We start from the raw sequence: 16984 nt of genomic DNA, 5'->3' as shown, positions 1-16984 counted from the left end.
TGGGAAAAAAAACATGAAAAAGATCCTGTTTGGCTCCAAAAAGGGAAAGGAAGCCTGTCCTGCATGAGTGGAAGCTGCAACCCTTTAAAATTAGTAATCACAAGCCCCTCAGACCCAAAATAGAAAAAAGGAAAATACTTATCTCTAGGCATTGATGGAAAAAGACTAGACCCTAGGGTAAACATTTTAATAAAAGGAGAGATTCGAAAATGCTCTCCAGAGCCAGTATTTCACACTTTCTATGATGAACTAAATGTGCCAGTACCTGAAATTCCAGGAAAAACTAGACATTTGTTTTTGCAATTAGCCGAGCATGTAGCCCAGTCTCTAAAAGTCACTTCGTGTTATGTTTGTGGAGCAACTGTAACAGGAGATCAGTGGCCCTGGGAAGCCCGAGAATTAGTTCCTACAGACCCAGTTCCTAATGAATTCTCGGCCCAAAAGAACCACCCTGACAATTTCTGGGTTCTAAAAGCCTCAATTATTGGACAATGTTGCATAGCTAGAGAAGGAAAAGAATTCACTCATCCTGTAGGACAGGTTAGTTGTCTTGGACAAAAACTGTATAATGGTACCACAAAAACAGTTACATGGTGGAGTTCCAATTACACAGAAAAAAATCCATTCCGTAAATTTCCAAAATTGCAGACTGTTTAGGCCCACCCAGAATTCCACTGGACTGGACTGCCCCTACTGGGTTATACTGGATATGTGGACATAGAGCTTATGCTAAGCTATCTGATCAGTAGACAGGTAGCTGTGTAATTGGCACTATTAAACCATCTTTCTTCCTGCTGCCCATAAAAACAACAAACTCTTAGGATTCCCTGTCTATGCTTCCCGTGAAAAACGAAGCATAGCCATAGGTAACTGGAAAGATGATGATGGCCCCCTGAAAGAATTATACAATACTATGGGCCCGCCACTTGGGCATAAGATGGCTCGTAGGGATATTGGACCCCCATCTACATGCTCAACTGAATCATACAGTTGCAAGCTGTTTTAGAAATTATTACTAATAAAACTGGTCAAGCCTTGACTGTTCTTGCCCGGCAAGAGACTCAGATGAGGAATGCTATCTACCAAAATAGACTAGCTCTCGACTACTTGCTAGCAGCTGAAGGAGGAGTTTGTGGAAAATTTAACCTTACTAATTGCTGTCTCCACATAGATGATCAAGGGCAAGTAGTTGAAGACATAGTTAAAGATATAACAAAACTGGCACATGTACGGTGCGAGTGTGGCACGGATTTGATCCTGAGGCCATGTTTGGAAATGGGTTCCCAGCAATAGGAGGGCTTAAAACTCTTATAATAGGAGTTATAATAGTAATAGGAATCCGCTTACTACTCCCTTGTTTGCTACCTATACTTCTTCAAATGATAAAAAGCTTCATCACTACCTTAGTTCACCAGAATGCTTCAGCACGAGTATATTATTTGAATCACTATCAATCTATTGCACAGGAAGACATAAGTAGTAAAAATGAAAGTGAGAACTTCCACTAATACCATGAGTGAGAGTCTCAAAGGGGGTAAATGAGAGAAGAGAGAAAGAGACCCCCCCATATTGTTCTATATTGTTTCATACTCAGTACCTGTTTTAAGAAGAAACAAGGAAGTGAAACCAAAGGCAGGCAGCCCGGCGCCATGCACCAGACCCAAAACCAGACCCAAAACCAGGCCTGGGCCTGCCTGACCTTAGCCTGATAGTTAAAATTCAACCCATGACCTAGCAACCGATTATCCATCAATTCCAGACATTGTATGGAAAGACATTGTGAAACTTCTCGTTCTGTTCTGCTTCGCTCTGATTACTGGTGCATGCAGCCCCTGTCACATACCCCCTAGATTGCTCAATCAATCACGGTCCTTTCATGTAAAATCTTTAGTGTTGTGAACCCTTAAAAGGGACAGAAACTGTGCACTCAACAAGCTCGAATTTTAAGATGCTAGTCTGCTGATGCTTCCAGCTGATTAAAAGCTACTTCCTTCACTATCTCGGTGTCTGTGGGGTTTTGTCCACGGCTTGTCCTGCTACACTAGAATAGCATATCCAGTGAAAATATTCTTCAAGCATGAAGGAGAAATAAAGACTCTCCCAGAACAAACAAAGCTGAGGAATTTCATCAACACCGGATCTGTCCTACAAGAAATGCTAAAGGGAGTACTTCAGTCAGAAAGAAAAGCATGTTAATGAGTGATAAAAAAAATCATCTGGGCCAGATGCGGTGGCTCACGCGTGTAATCCCAGCACTTTGGAAGGCGGAGACATGTGGATCACGAGGTCAGGAGATCGAGACCATCCTGGCTAACACGGTGAAACCCCGTCTCTACTAAAAATACAAAAAAATCAGCCAGATGTGGTGGGGGGTGCCTGTAGTCCCAGCTACTCGGGAGGCTGAGGCAGGAAAATGGCATGAACCCGGGAGGTGGAGCTTGCAGTGAGCTGAGATCGCACCACTGCACTCCAGCCTGGGTGACAGAGCAAGACTCCATCTCAAAAAAAAAAAAAAAAAAAATCATCTGAAGGTACAAAACTCACTGCTAATAGTAAGCACACAGAAAAACATGGTGTATTGTAACAGTATAACTATGGTGTGTGAACAACTCTTAAGTAGAAAAACTAAAGGATGAACCAATCAAAAATAATAACTACAACAACTCTTCAAGACATAGACAGTACAATAAGATATAAGTACAAACAACAAAAAGTTAAAAAGTTGGGGACAAAGTGAAGGTGTAGAGTTTTTACTAATTTTCTTATTGTTTGTTGGTTTGTTGGTTTGTTTATGCAAACAGTGTTAAGTTTATGTTGTCAGCTTAAAATAATGGGTTATAAGACAGTATTTATGGCAGGGCACAGTGGCTTACGCCTGTAACCCCAGCACTTTGGGAGGCCAAGGCAGGCGGATCATGAGGTCAGGAGATCGAGGCCATCCTGGCTAACACGGTGAAACCTCGTCTCTACTAAATATACAAAAAAAAAATAGCCAGGTGTGGTGGCAGGCACCTGTAGTCCCAGCTACCCTGGAGGCTGAGGCAGGAGAATGGCGTCAACCCGGGAGGCAGAGCTTGCAGTGAGCCGAGATCGAGCCACTGCACTCCAGCTTGGGTAACAGAGCGATATTCCATCTCAAAAAAAAAAAAAAAAAAAGACAATATTTGCAAGCCTCATGGTAACCTCAAATCAAAAAACATACAACAGATACAAAAAAAAAGCAAAAAATTAAATCATATGACCAAGGAAAATTATCTTCTCTAAAAGGAAAACAGAGGCCAGGTGTGCTGGCTCACGTGTGTAATCCCAGCACTCTGGGAGGCTGAGGCGGGTGGATCACCTGAAGTCAGGAGTTTGAGATCAGTATGGCCAACATCATGAAACCAAATCTCTATTAAAAATACATAAATTAGCCAGGTGCAGTGGCACGCGCCTGTAGTCCCAGCTACTCGGGAGGCTGAGGCGAGAATCGCTTGAATCCAGGAGGCAGAGGTTGCAGTGAGCCGAGATTGCACCAGGGCACTCCAGCCTGGGTGACAATGAGATTCTGTCTCAAAAATAAATGAATAAATAAATAAATAAATAACATGAAAGAAGGACAGAAAGAAGAGAATACTACAAAACAACCAGAAAACAAGTAACAAAATGTCAGGAGGACGTCCTTATCAAGAACAACATTGAATGTAAATGGACTAAACTCTCGAATAAAAAGATATAGAACGGATGAATGGATGAAAAAGAAGACCCAATGTTTTGTTGCTTACAAGAAACATACTTCACCTACAAATAAGAGTCTGGGTCCTCAGACGCAGGCAGTCCCACTTCATATGGGAGGGCAGGCTTATAATCATTTCCTCTCTCCCTTCCCCAGGCCCTTCACAGACACCTGCTGGTCCCTCCCACTTGGCCAAGGAAACACTGTGGTTAATGAGTCTCAGAAAAGTGATGTGAAAGTGAGAAGTAAAAGTGACAGAGGCTAAAGGATGGGGGGTGGGAAGCAGTCCCAGCAGAGGACACCCCACGACCACCACCCCCCAAGTAGGGAATGAGGAGCACTAAGGACACAGGATACAACTTTTGTTGACACTACACAAATACTCTGCACAAATCTTCAAAAACATCCTTGTCCCCCCGTGTCACCTGCTGAGAGACCTCGTGTTCTGGTCACCTCCTAAACCGGGAGGTGGGGCATAAACAGGGTGGAGTCACAGGGGAAAGAAAACTAGGAAGCCTGGGTTCACACCCTGCTCCCCAGCGATGTCTCCACCACTGCTGCTGCTACCCTTGCTGCTGCTGCTGCCTCTGCTGAACGTGGAGCCTGCTGGGGCCACATTGATCCGGTATGGTGACCCCATGTGCCACCCCCAAACCTGGGAGGGATTCTCTGCTTTTTGCCCTTTAAGTCTGGGGCTCCTGGTTCAGTGATTCCCAAACCTGGCACCCAGGATCCTTGACTCTTCTTTGTTGGCTTTCCAGATCTCTAAAGTGGGCTCTCACCCCGAGGGCTCTACTCTGACATCTCCTAAGATCAGAGCTCCCTTTTATTTATTTATTTTTTTTGAGACAGAGTTTCACTCTTGTTGCCCAGGCTGGAGTGCAATGGCACGATCTTGGCTCACCACAACCTCCACCTCCTGGGTTCAAGCGATTCTCCTGCCTCAGCCTCCCAAGTAGCTGGGATTACAGGCATGTGCCACACCACCCCGGCTAATTTTGTATTTTTAGTAGAGATGGGGTTTCTCCATGTTGATCAGGCTGGTCTTGAACTCCCGACCTTAGGTGATCTGCCCACCTCAGCCTCCCAAAGTGCTGGGATTACAGGCGTGAGCCACCATGTCTGGCTCAGAGCTCCCTTTTTAAAATAATTTTTTTCTTTTTATTTATTTATTTGTTGAGATTGGGTCTTGCTGTGTCACCCAGGCTGGAGTGCAGTAGTGCGATCATGGCTCACTGCAGCCTCAAACTCGTGGTCTTAAGCCATTCTTCCACCTCAGCCTCCCAAGTAGCTGGGACTACAGGCATGTGTCACCATGCCCAGCTAATTTTTGAAATTTTTTGTAAAGAAGAGGGTATCCCTATGTTTTGCAGGCTGGTCTCCATGTCCTGGGCTCGAGCAATCCTCTCACCTCAGCTTCCCAAAGTGCTGGAATTACAGACATGAACTACCATGTCCAGCCCAGAGCCCTTTTAAGTCCCAGATCCTCCAACACTGAGACTCTTTTTTTGTTTTTTTTTTTTGAAACGGAGTCTCACTCTGTTGCCAGGCTGGAGTGCAGTGGCGTGGTCTCGGCTTACTGCAACCTCTGCCTCCTGGGTTCAAGCGATTCTCCTGCCTCAGCTTCCCAAGTAGCTGGGATTACAGGCACGCACCACCATGCCTGGCTAATTTTTGTATTTTTAGTAGAGATGGGGTTTCACCATGTTGGCCAGGCTGGTCTTGAACTCCTGAACTCGCGATCTGTCCGCCTTGGCCTCCCAAAGTGCTGGGATTACAGGCGTTAGCCACCGCACCCGGCCTTCACTAAGACTCTTGAGTGAGGAACCCTCCCCTTCTTCTCTGGATATGTTTTTTTGGAGGCCTCTGCAGATCCCACTGCAAGCTCTGATGACCAGTTATGGGGGTCTCCAGACATGTGACACATTCCCGCCATCTTGGAGACCAAGGCATGTGGCATTTAAACTAAGACTCCCCCACATTCACACCCTCCAAATTGTTTAGGCCTCAAGAAGTCTATTTTTTTGTCTGAGCACAATGGCTCACCACTGTCAACTCAGCACTTTGGGAGGCCAAGGTAGGAGAATTGCTTGAGGCTAGGAGTTCAAGACCAGCTTGGGCAACATAGTGAGACCCCCAGTCTCTACAGAAAAAAAAAATCAGCCGGGCACGGTGACAGGCACCTGTAGTCTTAGCTACTTGGGAGGCTGAGGTGGGAGGACCATTTGAACCCAGGGTTTTGAGGCTGCAGTGAGCTATGACTGAGCTACTGTACTCTAGCCTGGGCGACAAGGGAGGTCCTGTCTCAAAAAAAAAGAAGTACAGTTTTGGGGACCCCACCCAAGAAGTCCTCCCCTACCTTACCTCTGATGCTTCCCCAATTTCTCCCTTCCCCTCTTCTCTTCTCTTCTCCTTACCCCTTGGGGCTCTTCGCAGGGGGAGGGGTGTATTTTCCGGAAAGTGTTTTCCCCACTTCTCGTTCTTGTGCCTTTCAAAGACTGAGTCATGAGGGGTGAGGGCAAAGGTGTGAGTGAGGGTGTCATGCTCCAAGGAGTGACTAAAATTGGGTACAAAAATATTACTGCAGGCTGGGCGTGGTGCCTTATGCCTGTAATCCCAGCTCTTTGGGAGGCCGAGGCAGGTAGATCACAAGGTCAGGAGATCGAGACCATCCTGGCTAATATGGTGAAACCCCAACTCTACTAAAAATACAAAAAAATTAGTCGGGCGTGGTGGCGGGCGCCTGTAGTCCCAGGTACTCAGGAGGCTGAGGCAGGAGAATGGCGTGAACCTGGGAGGCGGAGCTTGCAGTGAGCCGAGATCATGCCACTGCACTCCAGTCTGGGCAACAGAGCGAGACTCCATCTCAAAAAAAAAAAAAAAAATTACTGCATGAGGCCAGCCATGGTGGCTCACACCTGTAATCCTAGCACTATGGAAGGCAGAGGCCTGGAGGATTGCTTGAGGCCAAGAGTTCAAGACCAACCTGGCCAACATAGTGAGACCCCATCTCTTTCTACAAAAAAATCATTAAATATAAAATTTATTTTAAAAATTACTGCACATTATGTTTGTTAACCAGCTTTTTTTTAAGATTTTCTTTTTTTGTAGAGATGGGGGGTCTCACTATGTTTCCTAGACTGGTCATGAACTCCTGGCCTCAAGTAATCCTCCCACCTCAGTAAGATCTTTGAATAAGTAAGGATTTACAATCTGAAATTCTCCCAGGACTCTGAGAGTATAGATGTTGCTGGTGTAAGGTTCAATGAATTCATCATTCCCTATTCATCTGCTTTGCAAACCTAATATATCACGGACATTTTCCAAGTCAATGCAAAGAACAGTGAGTCTCAGAATGTTGTCTCAAAACCAATAGCATTAGCATGGCCCAGGACCTTGTTAGAAATGCAAATTCTCAAGCCCCATCCCAGATCTACTTAAAAATTAAGAGATCTGAATTTGAACCAGCCCTCTGAGTCTGGGCTTGGCAAACACTGAGCCTGAGGGTCAAACCCTGCGTGCTATTTCCCTTTTACAAATAAGCTAAAGGGAATCTAGGCCAGATGTAGTGGCTCATGCCTGTAACCCCAACACTTTGCGGGGCCGAGGCAGAATTGCTTGGGGCCAAGAATTTGAGACCAGCCTGGGCAACTTAGCAAGAACTTATCTCTACAAAAAATGAAAAAAAAATTAGCGAGGATGTGGTGGCATATGCCTGATTCCAGCTACTTGGCAGGCTGAGGCAAGATGACCTTTGAGCCTAGGAGTTTGAGACTGCAGTGAGCCACAATCGTGTCATTGCCCTCCAGCCTGGGCAACAGAGTGAGACCCTGTCTCTAACAAAACTGGAGTCAGCATGCACATTCATTTCCATAGCATCTGTTGTCTGCAGTTGCTTTCATGCTATCTGGACAGATTTGAATAGTTACCACAGAGACTGTCTGGCCTGCAAAGCCTCTACACAAAGATTTGCCCAACACCACTGCTGTAGGTGATTTTGGGTCATGCTAAATAAACTTTGAGAATGACTGGTATAGACAGCTACTTCCTCCTTCTTAGAGGTCAAATGGGGTTCCATTCTATGTATGTTCCAAAGCAGAACTAAGCTGTACCCATTGTTGGCCACTGTAACCGCCTAGCTGGTTCTTTCTGCCTGCTGCCCAGATACAGCCAATTTATCAAGATAGGAAAGCGGCAATAGAGAAAGAGTTTGATTTATGCCGAGCCACTGGCTGAGCAGGAGACCAGAGTTTTATTATTACTCAAATCAGAGGTGGGCATGGCAGCTGACGCCTATAATCCCAGCACTTTGGGAGGCCGAGGCAGGTGGATCACCTGAGGTTAGGAGTTCAAGACCAGCGTGGCCAACATGATGAAACCCCGTCTCTACTACAAATACAAAAACTAGCCGGGTATGGTGGTTGGTGCCTGTAATCCCAGCTACTTAGGAGGCTGAGGGAGGAGAATCACTTGAACCCAGGGGGTGGAGGTTGCAGTGAGCTGAGATCATGCCAATGTACTCCAGCCTAGGTGACAGAGTGAGACTCCATCTCACAAAAAAACAAAACGAAAACAACAAATTAGCCTCCCCTAACATTTGGAGGCCAGGGTTTTTCAAGGATAGTTTGTCAGGCCTGGGAATGGGTGCTGCTGATTGGTCAAGGATGTAATCATTCATAGGGGCCTGGAAAATAGTCTGCTTCTGGGTGGAGCCACAGGACTGGTTGGCAGGTCTGGGTGGCATCACCAGAAATGCAAAAACCCTTAGTCTCAAAAGGCCAGTCAGGTTCTACAGTAGTGAGGTAATCTGCAGGAGTAATTGGGGAAGCTGCAAATATTTTGACCTCTGGAATAATGACTGGTAATCATGTATGTCTGCACCTTAGCAGAATTCATGCTCCTCTCATCCTCCTATCCTGGTGGTACTTCATTAGCTTTACAAAGGTGGTTTAGTTTTGGGGATGGACTATTACCATTTAAACTATAAACTGTCTCCCAAAGTTAGCTTGGCCTAAGCCCAGGAATGACCAAGGGCAGTTTGGAAGTTAAAGGCAAGGTAGCGGTTGTTTAGATCAGATCTCTTTCACTGTCCTAATTTTCTCACTTATAGTTTTTGCAAAGGCAGTTCATCATTGGACTGTCTCCAGTTTCCAAAATTAGGCACAGCCTCATAAACCCACCTCTGTGCACTCATCCAGTGATCTCCTATAGATGAAATTCTGGGTTGGGTTAAATGGTGGGTACAATTTTCGAGCATTTGATACACATTTGCCAAACCTAATCAACAATAAGTATTCTCAGTTCTTTGCCAATCTGTATGGTGAAACAAGGTTTCTCACTGTTGTCATTTGTATTTTTTTGATGACTGTTGATGACATCTTTCCATGTATTTAGAATTTGTTTGTACTTCTTTTGCAATTTATGTCCTTTGCCCATTTTCCTAATGAGTGTCAAGAACTATGAAGTTAGTTTGCCATAGTTTCATGGCTGCTCATAGAAGACCCAAGACTCCCAAGTCAGAGACAAAGGGCAGTTTATTACTCCCAGCAATAGTAGTAGCAAGAGTATTAGTACGTGTGCCAGTTTTTTCTTTCTTTCTTTCTTTCTTTTTTGTTTCTTTTTTGAGACAGGGTCTTGTTCTGTTGCTCAGGCTGGAGTGCAGTGGCATGATTATAGCTCACTGTAACCTTGAATTCCTGGGCCTCCCAAGTAGCTAGGACTACAGGCATGTGCTACCAGACCTGGCTTTCTTATTTTTTGTAGAGACAGGATCTCACTATGTTGTCCAGGCTGGTCTCAAACTCCTGGCCTCAAGCAATCCTCCCACCTCGGCCTCTCATGGTGCTGGGATTCATGAGCCACCACAGCTGGCCTATTTTTCTGAGCCCGTTTCCACAAGATGAAATGAAGAAGGCCAGATGATACCTGCACATGCACTGTGGTGCATGATATTAATAGAACCTTGAGCATAGGGAGCTTAAATCTTTTATAAGGCATTATAAGCCTGCCTTCCCTTTGCTCCAGAAAGAGATGCTATCTCTCTTCCAAGGCTGTTCACTAAACAAAATCCTTCAAAAGACAAGTCAGTGCTCTGCAGACATGTGAGAGACTCAAGAAAAACTGTCTCCCAAGACTGGGTTATCTTGTTATTTATTTGTAGAAGCTCTTTGCATATTAGGAATATTAACTCTTAATATACAACTTATAATTATTTCCCCCAGATTTTTTGTCCTTGCCTTTATTTACAGCTTTGTGTGTGTACGTAGAGGGGAAGTACAAGGGTTTAAAATTTATTTATTTTATTTATTTATTTATTTTAGATACAGGGTCTTGCTTTGTTGCCCAGGCTGGAGAGTGCAGTTGCAAGATCATAGCTCACTGTAGCTGTAGACTTGAACTCCTGGGCTCAACCAATCCTCCTGCTTCAGCCTCCTAAGAAGCTGGGATTATAGGTGTGTGCCACCACACCTGGCTAATTTTTGTATTTTTAGTAGAGACAGCGTTTCAACATGTTGCCCAGGCTGGTCTCGAACTCCTGAGCTCAAGTAATCTGCCTGCTTTTGCCTCCCACAGTGCTGGGATTATAGGCGTGAGCCATGGTGCCTGGCCAACAGGTGTCAATTTTGAGTCACACTTATTAATATTTTCCCCCATGATTTTTGATCCTGCCTTCATGCTTAGAAAAGCTTTCCTCAGGCCAGGCGCGGTGGCTCATGCTGTTGTGCCTCAGGCCGAGGCAGGCAGACCACGAAGTAAAGAGATCGAGACCATCCTGGCCAACACAGTGAAACTCTGTCTACAAAAATTAGCTGGTGGCACGTGCCTGTAATCCCAGCTACTCAGGAGGCTGAGGCAGGAGAATCACTTGAACCTGGGAGGCAAAAGCGGCAGTGAGCCGAGATCACACCACTGCACTCCATCCTGGCGACAGAGCAAGACTCTGTCTCAGCCGGGCGCGGTGGCTCACACCTGTAATCCCAGCACTTTGGGAGGCCGAGGCAGGTGGATCACCTGAGGTCAGGAGTTCGAGAGCAACCTGGCCAACATGGCGAAACCCCGTCTCAACTAAAAATACAAAAATTAGCTGGGCGTGGTGGTGCGCGCCTGTAGTCCCAGCTACTCGGGAGGCTGAGGCAGGAGAATCACTGGAACCCAGGAGGCAGAGGTTGCAGGAAAAAAAAAAGAGTGAAATTAAGATTTGATGCTTACGTTTTTCCGCAAGGGTGGGGAAATAGTCTCCAACATCATGAACTGAAGCATGCAAGGGCCACCATCCGAGGGCTTCTGCAAAGGTCAGATTTCATGTTAGGGTCTTGGGAAAACTTTGAGAATGTCAATTCCCTGGGAATGGCTTATTTTAAGGACTTGGATACCATTGGGAAGTTCTGTTTGGGATGGTTTGTTCCTGTAAAGTCTTTGGGGGTATTTGTCATCATGGTTTCTGTGCTAGGGTTTCCCGGAGGTTGTTATTGTAGGGTTTCTGGTAATGACTCCTATTGTAGCGCCTTGGAAATGTTGAATTTGTCATCATATTCCATTTGGGTAAGTCTATTTTAGAGGGTCTCCAGGAAGGGCGGCTTCCTAATTCTCATCATCTTCATACCCTACAGGATCCCTCTTCGTCAAGTCCACCCTGGGCGCAGGACCCTGAACCTACTGAGAGGATGGGGAAAACCAGCAGAGCTCCCCAAGTTGGGGGCCCCATCCCCTGGGGACAAGCCTGCCTTGGTACCTCTCTCCAAATTCCTGGATGTGAGTCACAGCCCTACACAGCCCCCACTCCTGTGCCCTTGAGCCAAACTCTTCATTGACTCTGTCTCCTCTTTTGCCTCCTCAGGCCCAGTATTTTGGGGAAATTGGGCTGGGAACGCCTCCACAAAACTTCACTGTTGCCTTTGACACTGGCTCCTCCAATCTCTGGGTCCCGTCCAGGAGATGCCACTTCTTCAGTGTGCCCTGCTGTGAGCTTCTATGTGGGAGAATAAGGCTGAATGGGGGTGAAGGGAGAAGGTGGGGCTGGGCCTCAGCTTCCCAAAGGTTTTTGAGGAACTGTTCTTTTCTGACACCCTCAAAGGTCAGAAGGTTAAAGGGGCAGAAGGCATTCGGAAAGCTCCCCTCCCACAGTGACACCTCTCTGACTTCTGACCTAGGGTTCCACCACCACTTCAATCCCAATGCCTCCAGCTCCTTCAAGCCCAATGGGACCAAGTTTGCCATTCAATATGGAACTGGGCGGGTAGATGGAATCCTGAGTGAGGACAAGCTGACTGTGAGTGGCCTTTGACTCCAGGAAGCCTCGAGCCTGGGAGAACCCTGTTATCTAAGATCATCTGGCTTAGGGAGGGGCTTGAGGTGCAGGGGCTTCCTGAGCCGATGGATGGGGCTTCTCAAGGAGTGGGAGGGGTTCCTGGGTGAAGGGATAGGAATTCTCTCAAGTCCAGAGGCAAAGTTTGCTAAGCAGTTGGGGGCTTGGGTCCAGATGTCCCCAGACCTGGGATTAATGCTTTGGTTTGGGAGACCTCAGGACATGTGGTTATTGTCCTCCCAAAAGTAACTGGTCACATCTCAATCTACCCCTAGATTGGTGGAATCAAGGGTGCATCAGTGATTTTCGGGGAAGCTCTGTGGGAATCCAGCCTGGTCTTCACTGTTTCCCGCCCCGATGGGATATTGGGCCTCGGTTTTCCCATTCTGTCTGTGGAAGGAGTTCGGCCCCCGCTGGATGTACTGGTGGAGCAGGGGCTACTGGATAAGCCTGTCTTCTCCTTTTACCTCAACAGGTACTGGGGAGGGTGCACCTATCTATGAGTCCTATTCCCCAGAAGGAAGTGAGGCCCTCCTTCAGGAAGTCTCTTACTCCATAAAGAAAGTCCCAGTTCAGGCACGGTGGCTCATGCCCGTAATCCCAGCAATTTGGGAGGCTGAGGCAGATTGATCACCTGAAGTCAAGAGTTCCAGACCAGCCTGGCTAACATGGTGAAACCCCATCTCTACTAAAACTATAAAAATTAGCTGGGTGCGGTGGCACATGCCTGTAATCCCAGCTACTTGAGAGGCTGAGGCAGGAGAATTGCTTGAATCCGGGAGGTGGAGGTTGCAGTGAGCCGAGATCGCACCACTGCTCTCCAGTCTGGGTGACAGAGAGAGACCGTCTCCAAAAAAAAAAAAAAAAATCAATCCCACCCTTCATTCAGGAAGTAGCCACCTACCTAACAGAAGAAACACCTCAACCCTATTCATAAGCCCCAGAGCTTAAGTGACAACTTAAGACATATTAAAGAAACTCACCAACAGTTCAATATGCTGAGTTTCAAAATCAAACTAGGAAATTCTATGCCCCACCCAACCAAATACTCAGGAACCTTCTCTTCACCATAAAGCTCAAATCCCATTTGAGAACACTGACCAGAAGTCAGGAAATGCCTGATTGAATTCACGAAGCCCCACCCACCTGGTAGGAAGGTCAATCTTATGCTCAGAAGTCCCACCCACCACCCGAGAAGTCTTCACTTTCCCTCCCAGGGCCCATCACACACAGTCCAATGCCCACTCAGTTACCCTTACATCCAACCCACTCAAAAAGTTCCACCTAGCTCTCGGTAGGTCCCACTCATTTACATCTTCCAGGAAGTTTCCATCCCCGTTCCCATCACTCTCAGCCAGCTCAGGAAGTCTAACACCTTTCTAGATACCACAACAGGCAATTCAGAAAGTCTATGCACCTTCCCAGGAAGCCACCCCACTCCTGTACAAGTCACACCTTCGAGCCAATTCTGAGACTCCACTGGTCTGCTTGGTTACTATGATATTCAGCTCAGGAATTTCCCCCAAAAGCTCTACCTTCCACAGCCAAATGAAGAAGTCTCCTCTCCACTTCAGGAAGTATCCATCATCCTAAAGTCCTAACTTCCATCAAGAAAAGCACCATTTCCCTTCATTTCTTGTTTCCAGTCCCAACATCTAGGCCCTGCCTGCATTCCACTGCCCCAACTAGAACCCCAAAAATGACCCAATTGGCAGGAAGTCCCATCCCTGGCCATTCCTAGGGCTGGCGGGGGAGGGCCGGCGACAATGACCTCTACACTCTGCCCCTGCAGGGACCCTGAAGTGGCTGATGGAGGAGAGCTGGTCCTGGGGGGCTCAGACCCGGCACACTACATCCCACCCCTCACCTTCGTGCCAGTCACAGTCCCCGCCTACTGGCAGATCCACATGGAGCGGTGAGGGACTTGGTCTCCTGGGTCTGGAGGTGGAGGCCTGGACTCCTAGGACCCTGCCTCTAATGACTGCCTCCTTCCCCCTCAGTGTGAAGGTGGGCTCATGGCTGACTCTCTGTGCCCAGGGCTGTGCTGCCATCCTGGATACAGGCACACCTGTCATCGTAGGACCCACTGAGGAGATACGGGCCCTGCATGCAGCCATTGGGGGAATCCCCTTGCTGGCTGGGGAGGTGAGGTCCCAGTCTCTGGTGGGTGTGTCCTGGGGAAGATGGTGGCAATTCGATGGCGAACACTGCGGCCTGAGGATGGGAAGCAGGTAGCTAGAGCGTATCCAGGACAGAGGGGACTGGGCTTCTTAAGTGACATGCCGGAGAGTGGTGGGAGGAAGCAAAGATACTTCCCAAGTGTCTATGCTAAGTGGCTCAGTGGATGGTGAAGTAGGGGTGGGAGTGGGGGGGGGGGTTGTTGGGGGAGATGATAATGCAGTTTTGTTTGGGACTAGATGAGAGGAGCCTAGGCAACAGGGCTGTCCACACACGGTGCTGAATACCCAGGTGCTCAATATGAACATTACTCCATGGCACTGGGGAGCCACGGACGGGATTTGAGCAGAGCAGGAATCTCCCATCTTCACTTGTTCCTCTCCTCCCCCAGTACATCATCCGGTGCTCAGAAATCCCATAGCTCCCCGCAGTCTCACTCCTCATTGGGGGGGTCTGGTTTAATCTCACGGCCCAGGATTACGTCATCCAGGTAGGTGTCCGTCATAATGACGCCACAGTGATGTAATATGACTGGAGTTGAGAGGGTGGAGCTGGTAGTTGGACATCACTAGGGCCGGAAGGGGCCACAGAAACATTTCTTGTCCCCGGGGTTGGGGGCGGAGAGAGCACGGACTCCCAGGGAAATGGCGGTTCCTGCGGCCTGGACACCCAGTTGCCGCCTTGTCGCCTTGCAGTTTGCTCAGGGTGACGTCCGCCTCTGCTTGTCCGGCTTCCGGGCCTTGGACATCGCTTCGCCTCCAGTACCTGTGTGGATCCTCGGCGACGTTTTCTTGGGGGCGTATGTGACCGTCTTCGACCGCGGGGACATGAAGAGCGGCGCACGAGTGGGACTGGCGCGCGCTCGCCCTCGCGGAGCGGACCTGGGAAGGCGCGAGACCGCGCAGGCGCAGTACCGCGGGTGACGCCCAGGTGATGCGCATGCGCACCGAGTAGCAGAGCTAGCGCTACTCAGTAAAAATCCAATATTTCCATTGAACGAACCTGCCTAGGTTGCTTCTTTTCAGAGCGTACTTTTTGAAGAGAAAGCTTTGTGCATGGACCCACGGAGTTGAGGAAGAGAGGGAGGCGAAGGGTATCACCCCTTTTCTCCACAGCGCACCCTTGTGATGGGCCTTGTACTACGAGTCCCATGAAGCCCCTCGCCTACGCTGCCTTTAGTCAAAGGCTCCTGGCTCCGTGGAGCATCACGGTCGTTGTAGTCCACGCCGTGGTCACGCCCTGACGGGGGCGGGCGCAGCCACAACATGCGTGGGAGGCGACAGGTCGCGACGGCAGCCACAGGTGGCAGTCGGGGGTGGCTGTAATTGGTAAGGGTTTACCAGTTCCTGTTCTAAGGGGCGGGGATACCGTTCCCTCGGACCTCGTCTCCTGTTTCTCCTCTCTGCCTTGGCATTCCAGGACCCCGGGGTCCGCCATAAAGGCGGAGCTTGAAGCCCCTGGGTTGGGGGAGCGGTGCTGCCCCTCCTCCGGCGGTGATGTCACTCCCCCCTCCGCAGCCTCTTGCTGCCCAGAGCTGCCGGGGCTGGGTCACCCCTCCCCCCATCTCGAGCCCCGGATTCCCCCATCCCCAGCTCGCCTCGACTTGGGGTGAGTACGGGGGAGGGGGCGAAGGCTCAGGGTCCGGGGGCGGTAAGACAGCCCGAATCCTAGTTTTGGAGACGGGGGACTTGGGATCCAGGGACCCAAAGATTATAGCGGGGAGATTCCCAAGGTACTTGGAGGGTTTTAGGGGACGAAGGATCGTAGGCAGAGAGTCCTCACATTTTCACCTTTGGTGTCCAGAGACCAAGGCTCCGAATGGAACCGGGTGGGAATGGGGGCAGAGGAACAAGGAAGGGGTCCTAGAAGTCAGGGAGGGAAGACCCTTCCCCAATTCCAGGGCCTGGGGTAATGGGGGAGGGAGGGTTATCAGGGGACGCCGAGGATGACGTAGATGGGAGTTAGAGCTTTCAGGAATTTTGTGTCTTGAGGGCCTGGGAACGGATGGATTGGGAGGAGCAGGGGTGGGGAAAGGAACTGAAAACGAGACAGACTTTGGCCTCTCCCCTCCTGGTGTCCCTAGTCAAGAGTCGAGTCTACTTCCTCCCGGTCTGTGAACATAGCTGAGTGTCCAGTATTTGGAGCCCTCATGAAGCTTCCAGAAGCCCCCTCCTCTCTAATGGGGGGGTGGAGACTCCAGGCTCACAAAACCTCCCATAGACCCTGGTGGTGTCTGTGGAGGGCCATGAGGGAGTGCTGGCATCCAAGTTTCCCAGGGCCTGATGGAATGTGGACGGACCAGCTTGCTACTCCCGGCCCGCTGCCTCTTCCCCTCCCATGGCCTCTAATCCTGAGTCTAATCCTGAGTCGCATCGCACATTCCTCCTTATTCCAGCCCCTTTTCCCCACAGCCCCCACCTTCTCCCACACTTCTGACCTCTGCAAAAAAACGCTGATTTAGCCACTTGATACCGTGCCTGGCTGCTGTGAAAAGCAGAAGGGAAAAGCAGGGTTGAGGGGGGAGTGTGGAGGAGGATGGCTGACCGAGGTCCTTACCTAGCCCATAGTGCCTACCCAGCCCTTGCTCCTGCCTCCACCACCCCACCCCCAATTGCCCAGGAGCCTCATCCAGCCCCAGCCCAGTCCCTCACCTCAGGATTCGCTGCTTCTGCCTGGGGGTGCACCAGAATTCGGGGAAGGGGTAGGAAGTACCTATGTCTTTTCTGTGCCCTCTTGGATTCCATCAGAAGCTGAAGGACATGATGGATTGGGTGCAATGGAGAGCC

The 16984-nt window shown here is 49.0% G+C and overlaps 1 protein-coding gene and 1 long non-coding RNA gene across 2 annotated transcripts in view; one reads left to right on the top strand and one right to left on the bottom strand.

The window, feature by feature from the left end:
• The window catches only part of LOC117976995 (uncharacterized), a 43531-nt gene that overhangs the window by 24234 nt on the left and 2313 nt on the right, over window positions 1-16984 (bottom strand). The window contains exon 2 of the long non-coding RNA XR_004667875.3: window positions 10925-10999. This is a non-coding gene — a long non-coding RNA (uncharacterized LOC117976995). The remainder of the gene's footprint in view (window positions 1-10924; window positions 11000-16984) is intronic.
• Window positions 4188-15195, top strand: LOC100989682 (napsin-A-like). The gene is given in 9 exon segments (XM_003813624.4): window positions 4188-4340; window positions 11326-11467; window positions 11553-11676; window positions 11866-11984; window positions 12296-12495; window positions 13813-13935; window positions 14021-14165; window positions 14590-14688; window positions 14894-15195. Coding segments are annotated over 9 exon segments (1263 nt in total). The 5' UTR covers window positions 4188-4257; the 3' UTR covers window positions 15122-15195.

This window comes from Pan paniscus, chromosome 20, assembly GCF_029289425.2.
Source record: "Pan paniscus chromosome 20, NHGRI_mPanPan1-v2.0_pri, whole genome shotgun sequence".
NCBI lineage: Eukaryota > Metazoa > Chordata > Mammalia > Primates > Hominidae > Pan > Pan paniscus.
This window is presented reverse-complemented; position numbering and strand designations above follow the sequence as displayed.